Genomic DNA, 19,319 nt, shown 5'->3' with positions numbered 1-19,319 from the left:
CCAGATTTAGCCAGTTCTCATTATTCTAAAGATTCTCTAAGTTGGATGGACCAATATGTGTATTACGTTGATAAAGAATCCAATCCCCCAAATGTGCCTCAAACACGACGAATTGAAAATTTTTGGGGACATTTGGCACAGAAGGTTTACGAGGGAGATTGCTTCAACAGAGCATGTTTTAATCGATCGCATTAAACTAAAACTACAAGAAATTGATTTAAACTTTTTACAGTCGCATATGAAAGGCGTCAGAGAAAAATTGAGATCAATTGCAGATAGAGGTGTTTTTTCAAATAATAAATAATATATTTTTATTAAAAGATAAATGCTTTATTTAAAAAAAATATAATAGTAGTTTTTTTTTTTATTTATAAATAAGTTATTGACGTTTTTATTTTGTCCGATAACTTCCGCATCACCCGTTATGTGTATTTGTGCATTGGGATTGTTTCACATTCCCTTAGCATCATCTATATACTCCAATGCGTACGAATCGTATTAGTTTGAAAATTGTTTGGCACGATGTTTTGCTAAACTTTTCCATTCATCTGCTGGAGTATCGCAAATTGCCTTTTACCTTCCTTAATACCAGCTGGCACAAAAAACATACAAGCACCACAGTATAAACCATTTTTATCCTTACTGTATTTCAAATATGGATATTTACAAAGTAGTTTAATGGGGAAACGTCGCTTTTTTTTCATCATCTGATAAAGAAAGTGGTGTTTACACAGGTTGGTGATGTTTATCATACAAATTGAGTTTTCCAGCGTTGGGTAACTATGGCAGCCTTTAAAGGTCTAACATTCCAATATCATATCAAAGATAAGCACAAGTATCACCTTGCTGTGCTGCATTATCATCATCGCCAGATTGTTGAGCTACATTACCGTCAATATCAAATTGTTGAGCTACACTACTATCAATGTTAGATAGTTAAGCTGTATCATTATCACCGCCAGATTTTTGTGCTACCTTGTCATCACTGCCAACTGATTGTGTTATATCAAAAGTGTTTGGAGTTGATCTCAGTTTTCCAAAGAAAATTGTAATTTTAGTAAGTGATTTGCCTTCTTCCTTCATAATCTTTTGTTCTTTGGCATGCTTGAATTCTGAACTTAACTTTTTTCTTTTAGTTGATTGTTACATTTCTTAGAATATAAATTTTAAATAATTGACTCATAAAATAATATAATGACTATTTTTTGTATTGTATTAAATATTGTTTTTTTAGATATTTTGTTTAAATTAGCCTTTTGCTCGGTAGCGTTTTGCTGAGTTTACAGTTATAAACAAAAAATAATTTTAAATCAAAAAACATAGTTATAAATAACTTTTGCAATTTTTTTTAATCGTTACCTGTTTTTTACATCTGGCGTGTTTTAATTATAGTTATATAATTTTAAAATATTTGGTAAATAAATTAAAACTCCTTCAAACTGCAGTGTTGCAACTAACCCCTCGCTCCCCTAATAATAATACAATTGATAAAATATTTTTTATTTTACAAAATATTATAATTAATTGTATTTAATATTTACATAAAAAGTTTATAATAAATTTTTAAGACCAACACACAAAAATAAACAAGAATTCAATTCACTTGTCAGGTAATTAATTAATGACTTAATTAGTCAACCCAATAAACTGTATTTCAAATAGAAAAAAAATAGTTTTGAAATAAAACAGCAGATAAATTAGGAAACTATATCAAGTATAAAAACAACGTTTTAGCTCAAATCACGTATATTTATTATTGTTTATTTTGTATATTGTTTATACGTATATGTATTATTGTAGCGTTATAATTGTTTATTTACTAAGTGCCGTAGCTAGAGAAAAAACAGCCAATAGCACCCGCGCTAAATGTTTTTAGACGCTAAATAGACGATTAAATAAATTTATTCTTTAAAATAGCGGTGGCCCATTTGTCCCACCCGTGTTATATTTACTAAATATTTACTAAAATAACTTAATTAACAAATATTCCATTTTTTTAAGTTTTATTAACCAACTCTGATTTTTTTTTTCAAGTAAATATTCAATTGCAACATTTGAAAGACGCAGGCGTGGTAAGCACGCTCATCCCCCTCCCGCCACGCTTTCCTTTTTTTCCACCCCCCTTCCCCCTTCCTTCCTCCTTCCTCTCCCTCGATATAATTTTCTGCATGTTTCCGGAAAAAAAATTGAAAGTTTATTATTTATGCGTGATAAATAAATGTTCCAAGTTTTAGTGACCGAGCTTAGGCGATTAACCATATTGATAATACTTTTTTTAAATTAATTATAATTTAAAAAAAAGTATTATCAATATGGTAATTTAATTTTTTTTTTATTATTCAGCGAGTATTCAGCGAATCTATTTATTTACGCTAAATTAAATCGCTAAAAGTTTGTTGTTAATTGTTTTTTTTTAATTACTTTTTTTAACGATTTCTTTTATTATTACAGCTGACCTAGTGTTTGCTTTGCCCTTACACCAAAAAAATAAACAAACAAAACTGTTACAGCTGTGCCTTAAACTGCATCTTGAGTTTTATATATGCAAATTTCTCTATTCAAACGTGTCTAATAACTCGCAATATCGTTAGTTAAACATTTGAGTTACAATCAAAAGGTAAAAATATTTGGCAACCTATACAACAATACAAATTTGCTTATTATTTACAATTATAACTAAGACAGTGAAAACTGTTTCTTTAAGATTCTCATTTTTTTGGTTGATAGATCAAGAACCGTTTGGCAAAAAAGCTTGTGAAATAGAAAACAACTTATATAACTATATATATATATATATATATATATATATATATATATATATATATATATATATATATATATATATATATATATATATATATATATATATATATATATATATATATATATATATATATATATATATATATATATATATATATATATATATATATATATATATATATATATATATATATATATATATATATATATATATATATATATATATATATATATATATATATATATATATATATATATATATATATATATATATATATATATATATATATATATATATATATATATATATATATATATATATATATATATATATATATATATATATATATATATATATATATATATATATATATATATATATATATATATATATATATATATAGGTTCTTCATATAAAAGTATATAATAAAGCTACAATGAAACATGAGACATTTTTAATGTCCTATTAGTTAATTAGTTCTATAATCAGTTTTTACTGTAGTAGTCAAAGCCGTGCTCAAACTTTTTGCATATTTTCTGTATGACTTTCTGTATATTTTTCAGTAAAAGTCTATTCAAAAAGCTGCCAAATTTTACAACATTTCTCGGATTACTCTGCATGCTAAAATTAGTGACAATGCTCCAATTGTCAAAAAGATGGGTCCAAATACATTCTTGAATGGTGTAAAGGAACAAGTGCTGGTAAAATACATATTAAGTGCCTAAAAGCACGCTATGTCTGTCAGGAATGATACAGTTTTATCCCTAGTTTCTTCGTTTATTTATGATGAAAGAAATATACTTAAGATTAACAGAAATCGACCTTTTAAATTTGGACGACCTGGGACTTTAGTGCCAGGGAAAAAATGGTTACTTATTAAATAATGTTGAGTAAAAAGCTACAACTTGATTTTTATTTTGTTTCTCGGAACTTGTTTCAACTTCTAGTTTTGGACATTGGTCTGTTATATATAATTATTTATGTATGTACATATATCTATAAGCTTTACTGACTTATAATTTTGTTTTATTTCATTAGTTATTCACTTTTCATAAAGAGACATCCAAATATAGGTACGCACACCAGCGAATCTTTGAGCGCAGCAAGATTAAATGTTAGCAAGCAAGTAGTACAGCTATAGTTTGCAGACATAAGAGAATACTTAGCAGAAAATAATATTCTTCACATAACAAAAGAGAAAAGCAGGAATTTTAATATAGATAAATCGGCTTTTCAAATTTTTAAAAGAACTGAAACAGTTTTGACAAAAAAAGGCTCTAAAAATGTTTACAATGCAACATTAACAAAAGCAAAAGAACGTGTTACAGTGCTTGCTAAGTTTAGCCTACTTATTAAATCCCTTCTAATATTTCTCTCATTATGTTTACAGTCAAGCGTTATGCTTTTGGCTTTTAATATCTTCTAGATATGTCTAAGAAGATCTTTCTTCAATATATGTCTATTAATATCTTTTTTCTACATATGTCTATTAATATCTTCGTTATGCCTAATTATTTTATTAAAATACTGGACATTAAATTGCATTCAACTAGTTGCTTATTCTAAAGTTCTGACATATTTAGGTCAATTATTTTCTTTCTTTTCAGCAAACATCGGTGCAGATGGGTCTCTCCTTCCCCCTTTAATTATCTATACAAATGTAAGAATTCCAATGAATGTGTACAATGCATTTCCAGAAACGCTTGCTGCTATCGAAAAGAGTGAGTCTGGCTATATAAACAATGAGTTTTATATGAATAAATTAGTTTTGTTATTTCTCTGATGTTCTTTACTAAAGCTGTTAATCTTTTAAGTTTAATATTTTGGTAAATTTTTCACTAATGGCTTTACAAAATCAACTCTACCAGAAGCTGATTTGAGAACCTTAGTAAGAAATGAAAATCTTTTGTCTAAAGAACTCTTTAACACTTATATTTCCCGGATTACTTCGATGCCTTTGTCTTTAACACTGTCTTGGAGTTATCAATGCAATATTTATCTTCTGTTGCAATTGTACATTTTCTTAAAAATATCCTTGAAATAGTTACTAAACTACTTAATGTGAAGTTTTGTAGCACTGAGCAGTTACTAAACTGGTTGCAGAACTTCTGGAAGTTTAAATCGAACAGCTTGAAGAAAGTGAGTAACTGGTTCAAGTAAGATTGATTTTTCCGAAATAATATGGAGACAAAAATTATGAATATGCTGGACTTCAAACGAGTAATAATAATAATTTGCCGCTTTCCTTGTACTTCTCTTTGCATGAAATCAAAATATTTTCAGTTGAAAAAAATATCATCAACTTTACGACAAAAAAAAGAATACTTTAAAACTTGTTTGTCCATCTTGTCTCACATAGAAGAGGATTACTTGTGACAGAAGATTTCCTTTTAGCTTTTTTGCAAAGAAATGCAATAAGTGCTTTAAAAGTTGCAATAGTATTTTGTATCAATGCAACATCATCTAGATAATAAAAGAAGGGCACAGTCAACAAAGACGTTTTTTTTTCCAGCCAATATAGTGCACCCATCATAACTTTGACTCAGTAGGTTATATTAAAAAGACCAAATATTCTGCAATTTTGAATGATAAAATCAAATATTGTGACAACGTCCATATATTTTAGCATTGGAAATTCAAGATGTTCCTCACAAAACACTTATGTTTCATGAGGAACTTCTTGGATTTTAACGATAAAAGGTCTCATTCATTGTCAATAAAACATAAAATATACCAGGAACTAAATAGTTTCTGAAATATATGCTGACGTATAATGGAAACAATATATTGGAAAGTGTAATGGATATATAATGTAAGCAACGAGATGTTGATACATCTAGTCTTTACTAGCCTCACTATAGTGAGAATCTAGATGTATCAACAAACCGCATTTCCAGTCATAAATATTTGTTTCCTAAAATACATGCTGTTTTATCAACCATTACAGAGAACCCAACGGCATTGTTGGAAGCTTTTACTATGTTTTCTCACAGAACTTGTTCAGGCAAATTTGTTAAATTATTCTGCATTTGGTGTGATATGTAACTTGCACTTTTATTGGGACATATTCCTTGTTATATATATTTCCCACGTAGTGCCAAATCAATTGTTCCGCATATTATATTTTGTACAAATAAAAGGATACAGCTTTATTCTGTTTTCTTCAACATTTCGTTTTACTGAATTATCTTTCTGATCAAGTATATTTTTATTTGGATTTTTTATTGTTAATGCAAAGTGTTTAGCACCTTGTTGAGCCTCACGATACTATGCTGAACTGATTTAGCTTTTGACATATTCATTATAATGTTTACACTTTGTGATTAGATTAGTAATAAACACACCTTGAATTCTTATTTGATCTGGTTATGAAAAGAAAAAAAAAAAGTACGCAAAAGCACCTTTTAACTTATATCAATATAACAACCATGGAGTATACTGAGATTGAGACTAAACTGTCCTTAAATAACGTACTTTACCCAACTCATACCGTCGCAATATCAAAAAAATTTATTTTTACTATAACTGTACTGTAGTAACATGTTTTATGACACGCAGATCAGTTTTCTAAATTAAGAAAATACAGAGATAGGCAACCACCATCCCCCATGCTTCTTCCTCCTTTCGGACACCCATGGCTCTAACAGTATAATATTTGTTAGAAATAGATATTTAACCTGTGACTTTTTCTTGCATTTGTTATTATCTATAAGACTATTGATAATTAACAGTATATACATTTAGTTAAAGCATTGTTAGTAAAAGAATTTGGTCAAGAAGAGATTTTGAGTATTTTTTATTTTATTTTTAAAACTGCCCACTTGTATAGCATGCTTCTATTTACGAAAAAGAAGTTCTAGTTTACATTTATAAGTATTACCCCAGGCAATGCTGCGATATTACTAACTAAGAGTGATTCTTAACAGTGAATATTTATATTTTAAAAATAATAATTTAATTTACATATACATAAATTTAATATTTATTTAATTTATTTAGTCATTTATTTATTTATTATTGCTTTAATTACTACGAGTTGAGCACTCACTGACACGCACCCACAGACAAACACTCATATACATATATATGTATGTATTCTATTCTTTTAGTAATACACATAGTATATAGTTAACAGTTTTCTTTTAAAACAGTTGCATTTTTTTCATGAATCTATTGTTAAATGAACAAATTACCAAGTCGGCTAGTCGAATAATTTTACTTCAGTAAATTTAATCATTTTTTGGTCGGTTTAAAAATCTTTTCGGTCGGTAATAAAATGTTGTTAGCTAAAATAAGTAATTTCGAAAGCCACGATTCATAGCATAATAATGTTCAATTTCTTCTAAAGTAAGGTTTTTCGTTTCTGGTAAGTAATAGTAAACAAAAAATATACTTAGAAAAAATACAATAGCTGTAATGCAAAAAAAATTTACATAATCTTCAGTATCAGCCAGTGTAAACCTCGTTTCCAAGGGAAAAATTGCCCACCAAATTAACGATCTAAGAATACCGCCAAGCAGACCACGAGCACGAGATGGAAAAATCTCTGAAACTATAATCCATGGCAATGGACCCCATGTAAAAGTAAATACTATATCATACATAAAGAAGTAAGCTACCCGTGCTCTTACGTCAACATCAAGCTGGAAGAAATAATAAATGTAAAAACAAATGCTCCATATTACCAAAATTGTACTTCCAAATAGAAGTAAACGTCTGCGTGAGATCTTGTGAACTATATAGCATCCCAATAATGAAAATAGCAAATGCAAAACAATGCAAGCTTTAATATAGTTACTCTTTTTAAAATTTTGATAAAACAACAAAAAAATATATTCAATAATAGTTAAATGATTAATGAATAACAATGTACTTCCTATTAAAAGCGGTCGAAACAATCCAGGTGAACGAAAATCGTTAATTGATGCTGTATGCTGGTGAGCTAAAATAAACAAACTAAGGTATTATTAGATATTGTTAAAGGTATTATTTTATATATAGAAAACAAAAGGTATTATTATATATATAAAATACTATATAAAGGTATTATTAGATGTAAGCGTCCGTATATATGCATGTTTATATATATATATATATATATATATATATATATATATATATATATATATATATATATATATATATATATATATATATATATATATATATATATATATATATATATACATGTATATATATATATATATATTATTATTATTATTATTATTGTTATTATTATTATTCATGAATAAGAAAATCCATTAAACGAATAAATAACACATTAATTTTTATTTTGGCCAGCACTTAAATTGCAAAATAACTCTACAGATCAAATGTCTTTGTCTAAATGTTTCATAAAACATCATATAAATTTGAAGTTACATCATCAGCTCTTTTTTTAGTAATAGTTTATTCATAACAATAAAATAAACAATAATTTTTTAGGACTGACATTTATTTTTTATTCATAACAATAATAAAAAGTAAGTGTCAGTGCTAGAATATCCAAAAGAATTGATAAAATTAGTGTTAAATTCATTTCGCTAACATTCATACAACAATTCATCAATTCCGTTCATAGTTTTAAACAGGTCAAACGTCTTAGTAATATTAAACTCTTCATGAAAATAGAGTTGCCTAGTTATTTTTGGAAAAATAGTGGGGCTTTCGACCTTTGAAGGTGGCCTATGAAGAATCGTGATCACATATTTTCATTTAGAGTACAAAAGCATCAAGAGAACAGTTTTAAAGCATTTCGACCTGTTACAGTTACATTCAAGCCCTGTTTTATGTGATGCTACTCTATGTTTTTTTTATACTATAGCGCAGTCTTTCTTTGCTTTTTCTTTTTTTGGATTTCTTTTTCATATGCTGTAATGGTTCCAATGCTGCCTTTTTAGTAATAAATTTACATTAATTGAATCATCTGCGAGTATCGTGAAAAACAAGGACCTTAAGTATTCAATGTAAGTCTTGATAATACAGAGTAACTTTGGCTTACGTTTATTAGTAAGTGCCAAATGTTATTTACATTTTTCAAAACTTACTTTAGCATATTGAAAAAGAGAGACCTAATTCCATTAAACTTTAAATATGCATAAAATCAATTATTTAATTTATTTTCGAATACAATATGGTTATTTATATTTATATGTATATATATATATATATATATATATATATCTATGAATATATATTTATATATATATGTATATATATATATATATATATACATATATATATATATATATATATATATATATATATATATATATATATACAACGTAATTTGTTTAACCAAAACGTGTTGTAATGATGAAAATGGATGTACTAATTTTTATTTGCAAGGTTTTAACTTGATACGAATAGAGCAGAAATTTAAAAATCGCAGAAATGTATTCCCAATTGATGTAAAAGAAAATTTGCAATTTTTTTATCAGGACTTAAGTACTTCTGACAATAATATAGAGGTTTCAACTATTAAAATCATAACCAAAAGTCACCATAAACATTTTATTTACCAGTTGCTATCAGCCACCTTAGGTGTAATTGAAAATTTAGGTACATTTTTATTTTACGGTACAATAAAAAAATGCAATCAAGAAAAAAAAGCTACATATAAGGAGACATAAATCTCGATTGTTTTGATTAAGTCAATAATAAAATGAAAATGTTTTATAATGCATTTTTTGAATTCAGCTCTATTCTAAAGCGACAACTCATATAAATAATATAATAACCAATGATTTAGTTGATGAAACTGTTAATACTAATACTAATTAATACTATAATAAATACTAGTAACAAAATATTGCTACAAACAAACCAATTTTACGATAAACTCATTTTTAAGAAGCAGTTTTAACATCGTTTTAGAAACAATTACCTCTACTAAACTGGGAATGTTTAAACCATCTAAATGACATTAATTTAGTCTACAACACTTTTTTTTTAAATATTCTGTGAATTACATGAATCAAGTTTGCCAAAAATTAAAATTCAACCTAAACCAAAAAACAATAAATTGCCATGAATTACCAAGGAACTACAAAATTTGTCAAAAATTAAACAAAAACTATATATTAATATATAAAATCAAAATCGATGGAAAGTAAAACTATATATAAAAATTACGCTAAAACCATTGAGCAAGAAAAGTATATATCGTTTATATAAATGCTATAATAATGTACTAGAAATACAGACTAAATTCAAAAGGCACTCAGGAAATCTTTCGAGATATTACAGGCAGTAAAAAAACAAAAATGTCATCCAATCAATCAAATTACCCAAAATCAAATTAAACAAAGAGTAAACAAAATTAAACAAAGAGTACTTGTTTAATCAAGAGAAGCTAGCTGCTGAGCTAAATAAATATTTATCTCTGTTGGGCAAAAGCTAACCAAAATTATTTATCCAACTAATAATTTTAAAAAAAATTTTCTTTTCCCCTAACATCGCATCTTAACTTTGATGAATTTGAATGTAATTTTAAAACGCTCAAACCTAACAAAGTCGTTGGCCCGAATGATACCAAAGTAAACATAGTTATTAATTCATATGGTGTCTGAAAAAAAAATTTTTTAGAATATTTTTTATTTTCCATAAGACTAGAACTTTTTCCTAATCAACTAAAAAAAAAAGGTTATACCAACTTTAAAGGAGGATATTTACAAATGTAAGCAGTTACCGTCCTAAATCTATTTATTACGGTTTTTCGAAATATTATGAAAGAGTTTTTTATAGTAGAACTTACAATCACTTTACAAATAATATTCTCATATATAACAATCAATATGGTTTCAAACAAAATAGTTTGAGGGTACATGCAGTTATCCAGTTTTCAAGAAGTATAACTAAATTGTTTGAAAATTCTCAATATACTTTAAGAGTTTTCACAGATTAAGCAAAAGAATTTGATACCATAGAACATGAAATTCTGATAAACAAGTTTAAACTTTTTGGATTAACTGGTGGTGTTTGAAACTGATTACAAATTATTAAAATAATCCCATGCAATTTGTCTACCTTGATTAAAGTTGGCAAATAAATTTGCTTGATATAACATGTGGAGAACCCGAGGGATTGATATTGAGATCCTTTACTATTTGTTATTTAGATCAATGATTTTTAAAGAGCCATAAGTTTAATAATTATTATCTTTGCAGATAAAACTCTTCAGTTTTTATTTCTCAATAAGATAAATTTTCTTTTTGAAAACACGAAAAATGAACTAATTAAAATCTCTGATTGTAGACAAATAAACTCAAAACAAATAAATCTCTAAATATTGATAAAATGAAATGTGTTCTTTTCCACCTTTATTTTAATAAGCATTTACTGCTAAATGACATGCCTTCTATTTTTATTAATGATATTTTAACGAAAAAGTAAACCAAATTTTTAGGCGTCTAAGGTGTGTAAGTGACAAGTATTGTTTTTTAAAATAACCTTTTTACCCAAAACAAAGGCTAAAATTGATAAAAGCTGCATTATGAGAGTCAAAGAAGAACTTTTACAAAATGCCAAACGGGAGGTATTTATCATATGACGATAAAAATAATTCAAAAAAAAAAAAAAATGATAGACTAGATCTAGTCAATAGTGCATTTTTTAAAGTGTTTTGCAATGGTTATAGAATCACTGAAGAAAATATAAGTTTTTAGAAAAATTTCAAAAGACATTCGTAACATACTGAAAAGAAGATAAAAATATCCATAGAAAAATGGTACTAGTGTGAAGCTTACCATTTTTTACCTTAGTTTAATGAAAACTTTAAATACTATTTTTATTAACAAGAAACTGTTTTGACGCTTCTAACATAAGTGATTGTCATAACAAGACCTCAAAGTATTCTTTATGTATCCGCATTCTTTTTTTGTACTTAATTTATTTATTTCTTATTATTTCTTTAACATATTCTTTAAATGTAAACTTTTATTATTTTTCTTTTTATTATATAGTATATATTATAGTATAAAAGTTGTAATGTAATAACAAACAGAAAAAAAATACAAAAAAAAAAAAAGAAACTTAAATACAGAAACAATATTATAATAAAAAAAAATACTTAAATCCATAAATCCATTCCAGTTTTTCTTATAATATCTCAATGCAACAAAAAGCATATTGGTGAAAAAAAATGCAGATCAAAACATAAACACAATAACAAAAACACTGTGTAGAACAAACAGCAAAACATTCTGCATTAGCCACACACAAAAAATATTGCGAGTTACAAGTTGACTGGTATATTTGCAAAAACTCTAAATTCTTACTAGTTTGAATTCTAAAAACTGATACTTATTTCCAGTATTTAATTCTAAAGCTCTAAATATTGTGACTAGCTGAAAACTGATGGTTCTAAACAAGAGACAATGTGGCTCAATAAAATTTTTGAAACGAATTTTTGCGCCAGTCAAGTCAGAGAAAGATGAAACCATCTTTTTGAGGTAAAATAGAAACTTTACTGATTAAAAATAAGTAACAAAAACAAAGAACTTTTAAGCTGAAAATGTGTTCCTTCAACAGTAATGATGACAAGCGCCTTTTTATTGTTGCATGAATCAGTGAAAATATGCGATGTCTGAACTTCAACATTCTCAATTTATTTAACCTCGTAGTTCATCTCAAAAGTTCTCAATTAAACTTTTCTATTTTTATGGTCCATATAATATTCCAGATAAAAAGTCTTACGTAATCTTCAGTTCTTTCTAAATTGTTTTATAAGGGCTTGATTGAATCTTGTTCTTGTGTCGGCTGCAATATTGCATCTGTGGTTTCAATTTTTGAAAATTCTGGAGAACATTTTGATACCGCAAAATCTCGTCCGATCAGTATTTGCTCTAATATTACCATAATATTTGAGCCTTTAATCAACAAATTTTTAACATGCCGTTATGAGTTAATTAACGAAAGATTTTATTGTGCATTAGATGGAAGCGCTAAGCCATGAGCTAATTCTCTTGAAATAGCTAAAGCTTCCGAAATTATTCGGCATGTTATTGTCTCAATTATCTTGCTTTTTATAATATACCTAGAAAAATAACTTAGATTAATAAACTATACTTTCTACCGCTTTAATAAAGTAATTCTCAAAAACCTAAACTCTTCTTTATTACCAGTAACTGGATTTCTTAAGATTCTATTATTGGTTCTATTTTGTTTCTAATCCACATTGATAATCTTCCTACGAACCTTACATCTAAAGTGGTTCTATTAGTTTGCAACTCAATTTCAAATTTTTTCAATATTTCTAAACTTGAATATGATCTCATTTCTGTAACAATTTGGGTCTAGCGGTGAATTGTATATTTTAACTCCAATAAAACTCAGTTGTTCACTTATATTATTTACAATCAAAAATCAATCCCAAAAATTTTAGATAACAAGTTAAAAAATGGACCCACATATTTAAGATTGTTTTTTTATTTTTGAAAATATTATTTTAATAATAAAACTTAAACCTAAAAATACTTCTACGTTTTTATGGTTTCAATTCCTTTAAATGACTTTATGTTACATTGAGTTATTTAAAAGAATACTTTTAAACTTTACACTTTACAAAACGTTTTATTTCAGATATCAAGCAAACACACCTCAAACAGCTAGTTAAAACGTCTGAAAAACGTTATAAAGACGTAATCATATTTAGTGTAGAAGACGTCTTTTCTAAGCATTTAAAACCTCTTTTTAAAACATAATTTCAGAGTTTCGTTTAGCTCTATATAAAGATATCTTTATAGGAGTTAATTATACGTCTAAAAAAACGTTTAAAAAACATAGTTTTATCTGATAAGAAGAAAATTTTTAAATTATTTATGCAATTTAAATCAATTTATAACCTAAATTTATTTCGATTTGATTGCATTCATCTTCAGCATCAGATTTGATACCAAGTAACCAAAACTGACTTTTAAATGCTTTTTCTCGTTGATTGTTGGCCAATAGCCATCTCGGCGATTCTGGCATGAAAACTATTAAAAAGCTGAACAGAATCAGAGCTAATCCAATTAAAGCAGAAAAGCAAATATTTATGTTCCCGTAATTTGCATCTGCAGTCAAGTAAGACACAAATATTCCTAGAACAATTACATAATGAGTTATAGCACCCATTGTCCCGCGTAAACGTGGTGATGACACTTCAGCAATATAAACCTAAATTATATAGAACGATAATATATATATATATATATATATATATATATATATATATATATATATATATATATATATTATATATATATATATATAAATATATATATATATAAATATATATATATATATATATATATATATATATATATATATATATATATATATTATATATATATATATATATATATATATATATATATATATATATATATATACATATATGCATATAATCAAACGTTTCTAGAGATAAAAGTTTTCTGTTTCTAGAAATAAAAGCTTACAGGACAAAACAAAGCGTGTAAAGTTAGATTGTATTATCTGAAAGATCATTAACAGGACTTAAATGTCTGAGGCAAAATAATAAATCCGAAATTATTTTCCAAAATGCTTAGTTCTTGAACTTTTATTATTTCTGATTTCTATTAGAAACTTTCTTATATTAGTATCCACTAGATTATTGGTATTTGGCAACATTATAAAGTTGTTTAAACCTGTGTCTGAAAACTTATTTTGTCAAAGTTTTCAGTATGACATTTATGAAAAACAATAGTTTGAAGCTCTACATTTAGTTGTAAAAAAAGATTTTAAAAAAGCTACGGATATATTTTGAACTTAAATTTCATTCGAAATTGCGTTAATAAAGTTAATGAAGCAAATATATTTCTTGAATTGTTTATAATATAACAATTCAAGATATATATATTTAATGTTTTAATGTTTTATTATAACATTTATTTTAACTTCTATTATAACTTTTTATAACGTTATTGTAAAGTTATTACGTTTATAATTATTATAACGTTCTCAATGTTTAAATCTTCTGAATATTAACAATATTTCTTATTTGTAATCATCTAGAATATGATATAATCCTTATCATTTATATTAGGAAAAAACAATTATTAAGAGTTATTATAAACGCAAAAAAACAAATTATTGAAATTATAGCAAAGGCAGTTGTATCCAAAGTGTATACCAGAGTCCGTGTTTATGCATTTAGAGTTCAATAGTATCTAAAGGAGAAGAAGTAAAATCTTTTAACAAAATTTAAAAAGAAGTAAATATGACTTTTCATTATTTTTGGTTTTAACGACTAATATATGAAAAGTAAAAAACTTACAGGTACTGCAAGAGAAGTCATGCCAAATCCAATACCACAATAGACGCAACCAAAGTAAGTAAACAAATTTGCAAAGTTTGCCGAGTTCTGTATTTTTGGACTGCCAAAAATTAGCACAACATATCCAAAAAGGTAGATGGTTGAGATCATAAGTATAGTTGATTTTCTTCTGATCTGATCAATACAAATCCCAGAAAATAAACTTCCAATCGATGCAGCAATCCCCAAAAAAATCTAAATTATGAAGTAAAACATTTATAAATTATTAAAACACAAAAAAAAAGGATTGACATTAATTTTCAAATAATCTTAAAGATAAATTTTAAAAAACCCTCAACTTGTTTTTTAAGTTTTATACATAAAAAAACATGAGTAATGCATTTTCGTTGTAAAACCAGTATATAAAAGCTTCTTTATATATTATGTAAGATAATAAAAGTTTTCATTTTTAAATGAGTTTATATATATATATATATATATATATATATAGTATATATATATATATATATATATATATATATATATATATATATATATATATATATATCATATATATATATATATATGCATATATATTATATATATATATATATATTTATATATTGTTTCACATACCTATATATATATATATATATATATATATATATATATATATATATATATATATATATATATATATATATATATATATATATACAGTTGTGGCCAAAAGTCAGTAGTACTTGTGTTTTTTACTCAAATTCAAAGTTTAAATGTACACAGTGTCTCTAACACATCTCACAGTTAATCAAAACATTGTTTAAAACTATACAACAGAAATATAGTTCAGTTTTACATATCACTAATATCTGCTACACTGTCCTTTATTCTTAATTACTTCAGCAATTCATGCAGGCATAGAATTTACGAGATTTTTACAAATATCAATGGTTATGTCTGTGCACCACACAAGTGTAATAATGGCACGAAGATCATTTAAAATTGATGGTTTTTCTTCATCAATTTTTATTTTTATTATATGCCACAAGTTTTCGAATGGGGTTAAGGTCTGGGCTTTGCCCCGGCCAGGGACCTAGTACCTTAACCCCATGATCCCGAAGCCAGTTTTTCACTAAAGCTACTTGATGACAGGGAGCACCGTCTTGCATAAAGAGTTTGCAATTGTGAGTCTGCATAAATGTCAAAAGCTTTTCATCCAGTATTGTAACATATTTCTTTGCATTCATAGTGATATTTTGAGGAAGCAAGTAAAGGGAGCCTCGGCCGGACGCTGAGAAGCTGCCCCATACCATCAAGTATGCTGAATGTTAAACAATTCGTATGCAAAACCTTGAATCAAATCTATTATTGGCAGGACGGCGAACATATCTTGGTGCTGCAGAAAACAATTTTATGTTACTTTCATTACTAAACATTATTTCATTCCAAATTTCACTAGTGTAATGTTTGAATTTCCTGCAAAAAAGTAATCTATTATGAACGTTCTTCTTCGATAAAAGCGATTTTCGTGCAGGTCGGTATGCTTTTAGATTAAAATTATCGCTTAAACGTCGTCAAATGGTTCTTGCACTAACTCTGTGTGGCAGTTGACGTGCTACGCCAGAGGATGATTTGATTTCACATCACCTGTCTCTCGCCAACATTTCATTGTCAATGAAATAGCTTGCTGGGAAACAATAAGATGTTGTGCCACAGCTGCTTATGTTGAACCCGAGTCAACTAATGCCACAATCTGACCACGTTTTTTAGGTGAAAGTTCCTTTCATAACAATAAACAAAGAAGAAATGAAACTATTTTATTTTTTAAAATAAGAGATTATCTCAGTTAGTTCAATCAATAAAATCAACAGCTTTTTGGTTCGATTCTAGGATTTCAACAAACTTAAAACAGCAAAATGACTCAAAATGCAGTTATATTTGAGCATACAACAGACTTTTGGCCACAACTATATATATATATATATATATATATATATATATATATATATATATATATATATATATATATATATATATATATATATATATATATATGTACATATGTATATATCGTTGGTATACAGGAGAAATCAACTATTCAGTATGGTTTTTGGCAGTATGGAGTTAATCAAACCACTATTTAGTATTTTAATTTCTTCATTGTTTGATATACTAAACAAATTTAATAAATCAATTATTCATGAGTTTTTAAGATTTTTTGTTTCAGCTATTACACAAAAATTTATTATTTTAACTATTACGCAATAACTTATTTGTTCATTGTATTAGAATGATGTTTTTGGACTTTTGGAGTTGGTTTGCCTTGTATACCAACAATATTGTTAATGTTTGATTTAGTTTTAAAAACACTAAACTCTTGATCGTAGCAGAGTGCTCAATATTTAGGAAATGTACATTTTCAAAAACCAAGCGCCTTAAACTTAAAATTTAGAAAGAAAAAACTTTTATGGAGCTTAAAGTTTCATATTGGCTATCATCAGCCATGAAGTACAAAATCAAAACTTAAAAAAACCGATTCATAAAGTCTAACTAACTAAAAATCAAACATTTTTTATGTATTATATAATTTGCTTTTCTGATTAAGCAATACATATAGCTTGCATATTTATTGTCATACATTATTGACTTGACGAAAAAATTTCTGCTTAGATTTAGGTTTTCCATGGCATGTTTAAGAGCTGACAATATTTATTCTTCACTCAGCAACCGCAAAAATAACAATTTAAAACACAAACCATAATACTTTTTTTAATTTTTTTTAGTTGCCTGAAGATTTCTCTATGGTCTTATTACAGAGCACCTCATTTCTAACAAATCTCAAGAGATCGGTTCAAATGATAATGCATACGGCATCAGGGTCCAAAGCATCATAAGAATAATCAAGTTATTTGATTTTAAAAAAATGGCTTTACTTTATTCACTGTTTAATTAATGGTGTATTACGCAATCTAGATTAATCTAAACGTTATTAAATTTATAAACATTTTTTTGATTTGATTTCTTTAAGAAACCATGTCCTTATTTTCACTCAAAAATAAGATTGACTTAACCTTGAGCCATCATATCTTTATATTATTACAATGCAAAAAAAAAATATGCTCATCAGGTAAACTATTACCTGGTGAACACTTTTACCTAAACCTGGTAAAATTGGGAATATATAGACACATTTGATGCCCAATAATAAAATATGTTTTGTAAATTTAAAAAAAATTACGAAATTACTCCTGTAAAAGAAAACAACAGTCAAAACCAAAAATATATTCTAGCAATGCTAGACTAACATCAAGTAAAAAGCTACAAGGTGTAAGTGAAACACTTGGTTGCATTGAGTCAACGACAGTTTTAATATATTGGTAAGCTACTATTGGAATTGAACTTCTATTCCAGATTTTAATTAGTTTTGAAACAACACAAGTGCTTTTATAAAAAAACGTATACTGCAGCAATTAAATGCTTTAGAAATCATTTGTGGTTTCTTACAGAAAAAAAAGTTGTACTTGCTATATGCGATGAAACGCTTGACAAGAGAAAAGACAAACACAAAAGAAAAAATAGCCAAAAAACTATTTTTATACCCTAAACCTTCAAGACTATTTATGTCATTGGGAAAGCCACTTTTTTCAAACATCTACATAAAGTAAATTGAAAGGTTATGGTAATTGGCTGGACCTCAAAGTTGGATTCTTATTCAACAGTTAAATCTATCTGCAATAAAAACAGAATGGATGCAAGTTAGCTCAAGGTAAATATTTCTTTTGAATGATTTAATTTATTACATTTTTTTAACATTTAAAATATTTATTGGAATAATTTTTCAGAATATCGAGTCCTAAAAAAATTCATAGGAAAGTTAACTTGTCTGAGTAACTAAGTAAAGCTTATCCAAGACTTTACGCACATGTTCCAAGATGAGGAATTAAATCAACGTTTGATGCTTTCAATTTTTAAAATATTCAGTCAATAATAAAGACATGTTGTCAAAAACTCATTGAAATGTGTTATGTAATTATTGCATTCTTTATGTGGTTGTTGAATTGAAAAAAGATATCTAATTTCATAAATTTATGTTTAGTTAATTGATAAAAAATTTTATTTTTAAAACATGATTTAAAAATATAAATTAAAGAAGTAGTAATTTTTTTATAAATGTAGAAAAAAAAGCTTCTTAAACCCACATATGTTCATACCTACGCAAAACATAATAAGAAAAGTATCCCTAATTAAATATTTTTTTTGCTGCCGATAGCTAACTATTAAGTCTAATGTTACGTGAAA

The 19,319-nt window shown here is 26.5% G+C and overlaps 1 protein-coding gene across 1 annotated transcript; it reads right to left on the bottom strand.

The window, feature by feature from the left end:
- Nucleotides 1-936: 936 nt before the first annotated feature.
- LOC136074333 (glucose transporter GlcP-like) lies at nt 937-16,267 on the bottom strand. Its single transcript, XM_065786639.1, has 8 exons — nt 16,121-16,267; nt 15,042-15,275; nt 13,609-13,921; nt 7,638-7,706; nt 7,450-7,547; nt 7,198-7,407; nt 6,349-6,404; nt 937-1,129 (listed from the first exon to the last, which is right to left on the bottom strand). Exons 1-8 carry the CDS (start codon nt 16,265-16,267, stop codon nt 937-939), a joined length of 1,320 nt encoding a protein of 439 aa, XP_065642711.1.
- Between the last annotated feature and the right edge of the window lie 3,052 nt (nt 16,268-19,319).

The sequence above is a fragment of the Hydra vulgaris genome, chromosome 01 (assembly GCF_038396675.1).
Source record: "Hydra vulgaris chromosome 01, alternate assembly HydraT2T_AEP".
NCBI lineage: Eukaryota > Metazoa > Cnidaria > Hydrozoa > Anthoathecata > Hydridae > Hydra > Hydra vulgaris.
Note: the sequence above shows the minus strand (reverse complement) of the source record. Positions and strands in the feature narration are given on the sequence as shown.